A 6,132-nucleotide genomic window follows, 5' to 3' on the forward strand; every position below is an offset into this window, starting at 1 on the left:
GACACCATCAGCTCAGGATTAAACAAAGACTGTGAATGGCTTGCCAACTACAAAACCAGTTTCTCCTCTCTTGATTTTCACACCTCAGCTGCTAGAAGAGGGCCTCATTCTCCCTGATTGAACTAACCTCGTTATCTCTAGCCTGCTTCTTGCTTGCATATATATACCTGCCCCTGGAAATTTCCACTACATGCATCCGACGAAGTGGGTATTCACCCCTAAAAGCTCATGCTCCAATACGTGTGTTACTCTATAAGGTGCCACAGGACTCTGCTGCTTTTACAGATCCAGACTGACACGGCTACCCCTCTGATACTAAAAACTCATGTAATTGTCATGAAAATTTCTGCCCAAATTGTGCTCTGGTTTTCAGTGAGCGCCTCTGAATTTTTATGGTAAATAAGAAGGGAAAACAAAACCTTTAAAAGAAAAACGTTTATTGCCAGCCCTGCTTTATCCATCAGCCAGAAGCAGAGAAAGGCAGAAAGCCCGTCTTGTCTGGAGTTTTTGGCAGGTCATCTTTGACATTATAGATGATGGTGACTCGTGAGCGAAACATCAAATTGCAAGTGAAAGAACCTCTTCACAGCTGCAGCATTGGTTCTTCTGTGGCAATACTGTCCCCTGCTACATAGGAGGCCTCAGTTTGATTCTCAGCTGATGCAAATGACTTTGTTTAGTGTCCTTTTGCTCTACAGTCCTGCTGCAGGAGCGTGGGGGGCCTGACTGACGAAGATACAAGCATTGTCTTTGCATTCAGGAAATGCCTGTTGTTCAGGGAGCTGCCTTTGCTGTCACTGACCCTCCAGCAGAACCGACTTTCAAAGAGAAACAGTGCTTCACCTGCAAGTCCTACTAGCACCAGTAATGGGTGTCACCACCAATGTAGCCCCTTGAGCTGTCATCCTGTCAGATCCCCCTTCTGGGGTGGGCTGGGACCAGCCAGGATCAGCTGGCAGCCTCCCCTTTGAGTCAGTCCTGAGCCAGTGCCACAGCCTGGTGCTCAGGGGTCAGGTGCTGGCCACTGGGAGAGGGGACGTGGGGGTGCTGATTAAAGATCCCACCGCCCATTTCACAAGTGTGGAACCTCAGTGTCCTGGCTAAATTGCAGGGTGGGTGAGTGCCTCCTGCTGCCCGGGCTTTCCTCTTGCATTTCCTGTGTGGCGGGGGAGAATTCTCCCACACTCCCTCCTGCTGGGCGCCCTTAAGCTGCTCTTTTCCTGCAACACATACCTAGTCTGTTTCGGACTGTACCATTCAGTGCTGGATTCATGGTTCCCTCTCGCCAGGATTGTCTAGGTTAGGAACAGAGACTGAGGTTAGGCCAGGGTGAACTGGAACGTGAGCTCACCCAAATGCCTAGAAAACTCCAATGGGCCCGGGGGCTCCACCGGTTAGCGTCATTTTCAAGATGACATCTAAGGCGAGATCTATCACTTGACATGTTCCCTTTACTATGTGTCTGTAGAGAAAGACCAAGAGGGGACTTGGGTTCCTTAGAGGGTTTTCGTGTCTCAGTATCGTGAATCTCATACCTGGTGGCGTCTGGTTCTGTAGGAAGCCTTGGATGAGAGCTGGCGTGGCAGCTGTCTTTGCCCTAAACTGAAGGGGTATTATTGTCCTTACAGCTGTGTGCGGGAAGTGAGGGGACACTCAGAATTGTAATTCAGGGACCAGGTATCCAGTCACTTCTGAAGCGGTAGAAAACTGCCCTGCACCTGAGCAAAGCTAGTACCACGTCGATGTGAACAAAAAGAAGCTGAAAACAAGGAGTTTGAAACAAGCCAATTAAGAATCACTTTCCCCTCCCTCCAACTTCAAATGTGGTGGAAAAATTTGGTCAGCCTGACCCGAAGTCCTGCTGTTCTGGCCAGTCTGTCTGTGTGGGGGTTTGTTTTAGTGGCTGAGGATTGTGATGAAAGCTCCAGGCCTCTCTCTGCCGATGTCTGAGCATGAGGTGACTTTGGAACGACAAGGAGCCTGGGCAGAGAGTTGAAGCAATGCTGCTGGCTGGTGTGGCCAAGCCGCTGAAGTGTGACTGAAAGCGTCGGCTCACAGCTGGAGCGCTGGCGGTTCTATGTTGCTGTTTCAGGCTGGGACTAGATATGGGCTTGGGCTACACAGAGTTTGTCTCGGTATAACTGTGTCAGTGGTGGGTGTGTGGGGGGTGATGTTTGACTGGTGCAGATATACCCGTGTAACCCATGGGGTAGGTGCCTTGTCCCAGTCTGGCTCCGCTCTCCACACAGGACTAAGCTATACGTTCTAGACACCGGTGTACCTACAGCTGGGTTGGACTGTGTTGCCTAGGCCGGTATGGGTAATGTGGTACAACTTGTGTATAGACAGCTGCTAGCTAGGATGGTCTCACCTCTTCAGTGACATGTGTAGTTGGGCGACGCCTCCGTAGGCAACATACAGAAACAAAATGGCGTCTCCCCCCCGGCGTGACCTCGCTCGTACAGTGCGTGTGAGGTCGCAGTGTGTGGGAGATGCCGTTCGATAGAGCAGAATGGCCTGGGGCCAGATGCCTTCCCAGGGGAGAGGGTGGACGGATCGTCCCAAGGGTGAGATCGAGCCCCCCAGTGCTGTTCTCAGTTGCGTTAGCACAGTCGAGCCAACCGAAGGGCCTGCCCAGACGTGAAGTCACTCTACAGGAGCTCTCCCCTGCCTCATTCCAGAAAAACTTTCACATGGAGCTGTGTCCGGCGTTGTCTGGAAACCCCACTTAGCACCAGCTCTACTTGTGTTAACACCGTACGCTCCCTCCTAGGCGTCAGCTCTGTTTAGCGTGTGCCAAAGGCCCATTGCCCTGCCTTGACGAGAGCTGGGGAAGGTGCTAACAAGATGGAGCTGGTGACTCCATCCAACAACCCACCTTTAAATCCCACTCGAGGGCGGGAGCTGTGCAGTTTAGGCCCCTGAGGGAGGGGGCGTATGGAGAGCCAGGCAGCAGGGGAAGGGCAGTAGGTGACCGGGGAGCAAGCCATTTACCACCTCGCTTGTGTATTTCTGCAGGGGAAGGTGGACACCAATGTTTGGGACGTGGTAGAGCAGGTTCTCACCAGCGACGCAGGGAGCAGCCAGAAGGCCGTGTACCCCAAAGTCCTGCTGGATAACTGCGTCAAGGTCATGCGGATGCTGTACAGCGAATCGTGTGAGTAGAGATCTCTTCCAGGGCAGCCTGCAGGGAGAAATAAGCTTAGCCAGAGCGGAAACAGCTCCCAGCTCACGGGGGTGCTATCAGGGGAGGTGAGGAGTCTATGTTCTGGAGGGGAAATCCAGCCTGCACATCACTCTGGTGTTGCTCTCAGACCATGGGCAAGGGCAGCAGAAACGCCCTAAAAGTGGGGGACCACAGGTGCCCAAACGGTGGCCCCACCCCCAGTGCCATGCTGCCCCGAAGGCCCCACCGTCGCACCACCCCTTCTGCTGGAGGCCCCAACCCCAGCTGGCTCATCTCTGTCCCCTCCCCCCATTGCTTGCCCTTATGGCCAATAAAAGTGGGAGGGCCATGGCCCCTGATCCCCCTGTTCTGGGGCTGTGAACGCACCAGGAGAGCAGATCTGCAGGGTACAGAGGGCCCTTTGCATGCTGGGACAGCTGCCCACCCTTCATGTTCCCTGTCCCATGAGCTGGGCACAGACATGTGGGAAATGGGTCTAGCTCAGGCATTCTGAGCGGCTGCATAGGGGGGCCACCCAGCTGACCTATTTACCGTGTTAGTGATGGACGCCTTGTCTCTCTCCTGCCTCAGGTAAATAGGATTCTGCCCATGATCGGGAAGGGAGCGTGGCCATTTTCTCCCTTTCTCTGTGCCTTCTGCACTGCCTCGGCATGTGGTCTCTGTTGTCACGCTGCGTGTCTGCTTGTGCTCCACAATCCCAGCTTCCATGTTGCGTTGTGCCTGCCACCTCTCCGGGGCCTAGAGGAAGCCAGCGCCCTACAAAGCATCTTTCAAGGTGCCCGGCAGTGGGAGCTTTGCCTTGCTCTCCCAGGGAAGAATGAGAGCAAAGGTGGAGGATGGAGAGCACAGAGGAGTGGATTTTCTCCACCGGTGCCATAGGACAAACTCAGGAAATCTTTCTGGCACGGGGAATCCAGGGAAGGTGATGGCGTCTCCTGCCATGAACAGGCTGCATTTCTGTCCCTCTGAGGATGAGGCAATGTGTTGCTCCCCACCAGATAGATACCCGAGGGCCCACTCTGCGGCAGAAATGGAGACTTGCCTCACATTCGAGCCTGCCTCAGCAAGGGATTTTCTCACCAGGGTTGTTGGAGAGAAAGCATGATGTGACCTGGCCTGGGGCGTGTTGGCCTCGGCGCATGCCTGAGTCAGAAATGCCGCTGCTGTCTCCCATCCCAGGATGCACAACTGGTGCACAGCAGCCCCCGCAGAGAAGAGCCGCTGGAGGGATTCTGCCCATCCAGTGGGTGCTCCCCGGAGACTGCTGTGACTGGGCTGGCAGCTTCACGGCAGGGATGTTCCAACCCCTGAATGTTTAACCCAAAGCAGCTGTAGCTGGAACATTCCCACTCGGGCTGGCCTCACCTGGGGCCCAAAGAGGAAAGGAGCATCAGGCCACGGAGCGAGTGGGACAAGGGGCTTTGGACCCCATGTACGAGGGAGCCTCCTACAGGGACACTTTCCATCCTGCCCCAGCGCTGGTGTATGTGAGAGCAGGACCAGGCCTGCGGAGCCAGAGGATCTGAGAGTGCCAACAGCAGTCTGCCCTCGGACTCTTCCTAGAGCTTGTGTTGCAGTTCCCCTCCTGAGTGAGCTGCTGGACGATGGAGCCGTGCACCTGCAGTATGTATTAATGAGCCATTGCCTGTTGAGCTGACCCTATTTCTAAAACGCCTGTCGCCATTGTCACCCAGCGCCGTAGAGCTCACGACCAGGCCCTTGGGCTGGCTCGTCTGTTCATTCACCGGCTAGGGCACCCGGAGACATGTGCTAGAAGATGTTCTCTGCTCCTGTTTTCAGTGCTGCCAACTCATGTGGTTTAATCGCGAATCTTGTGACATTTGGTGTTTTCTTTAAAGACCCGAGCCCTGGAAACACTGTATAAATGCACCTTGTCAGCTTGCATTAATGAAAAAAAGCTGGTCTGTCGCTGTCCTGGTCGTTTGTAAACGTGTCCCCTAGAGGCTCCAGTGCCAATAAATAGCAAGCAAACCCAACTCTAAATTTAAAGTCTCATGATTCTGTGGGGGCTGGGAACCTCTTGGATGTCATGTGTCCTACCTCCCGCCTGCTGGGAGACTTGTTGGCCTTGTCTCTCATGATGCACAGGCCAGGTGCTGGGGCTGACCGGTTTCTGTGCAGGCTAAGTGACAAGGGATGCCCTGATCCCCCCCGTCACACAGAGCTGTTTTGTGTCCAGAAGCTGAAGTGCTTTTCAAAGGGAAATCTGTAGATGTGGGAGGACTGGGCTGTGTCTGCTCCAGCCAACTTTGTAGCTGGAATTCTCCACCAACTGGAGCAACAGTGGAAGCTGCCATGTAGTCGGCGCAGGGGCGCTTTGCACTCTGTGCTGTCTAACTCCACCTTGAGCTTGGCTAGAGGACGCCATGATAGAAATGCCCAAGTCCTCTCTCTACTGCAGCTTTCACCGTAGGTACCACTGGTGGAGAATGATGTCAAAGTTTGCTGCGAAGTCAAGGCCAGAGAGGAAAGAGTGAGGGTTTGCACAACAAGAGGGAACAGCATATGGGGAGTTGGCCATAGAAGCTTTGCATCTGATGGAAACATTGATCCCTGGGGTTAGCCTGGCCCGTGAAGGTGGGAAATGGCAGATCACCATTGATGAACCATGACTACTGTTCTGTGCTGTCAATTGGTTCCCTAGAAAGTGCTGAATCCTCAGATGGCCCAAGGGTTGAGCATGTCTCACCGACCTGGAGGGAGAATTTTACACCCACAAGCAGGAATTGGGTTTGAACCAGATGTTGCAGCTGCCTCCCTCCATGCATCTGTGGATCAAAGCCCCTTTTTTCCAATTATGGGGACCACCCCAGATTCCACCTGCAACTACCTGCATTGTCTCCCAACCCAACCACCTCAGACCTAGTGCAGTAGATTTGTTGGGCCCAGGAAGAAGTGAAGCAGACTCTGGAGAAGGCAAGAGC

The 6,132-nt window shown here is 53.9% G+C and overlaps 1 protein-coding gene across 1 annotated transcript in view; it reads left to right on the forward strand.

Annotated features, from left to right (window-relative positions):
• IL34 (interleukin 34) overlaps window positions 1-5,161 on the forward strand; it is a 34,530-nt gene extending 29,369 nt beyond the window's left edge. Inside the window, exons 6-7 of the mRNA XM_032795384.2 lie at window positions 3,019-3,157; window positions 3,758-5,161. Coding sequence (XP_032651275.1) covers window positions 3,019-3,157; window positions 3,758-3,765 — 147 coding nt within the window. The 3' untranslated portion in view covers window positions 3,766-5,161. The remainder of the gene's footprint in view (window positions 1-3,018; window positions 3,158-3,757) is intronic.
• The last annotated feature ends 971 nt before the right edge of the window (window positions 5,162-6,132 follow it).

This window comes from Chelonoidis abingdonii, chromosome 19 (assembly GCF_003597395.2).
Source record: "Chelonoidis abingdonii isolate Lonesome George chromosome 19, CheloAbing_2.0, whole genome shotgun sequence".
NCBI lineage: Eukaryota > Metazoa > Chordata > Testudines > Testudinidae > Chelonoidis > Chelonoidis abingdonii.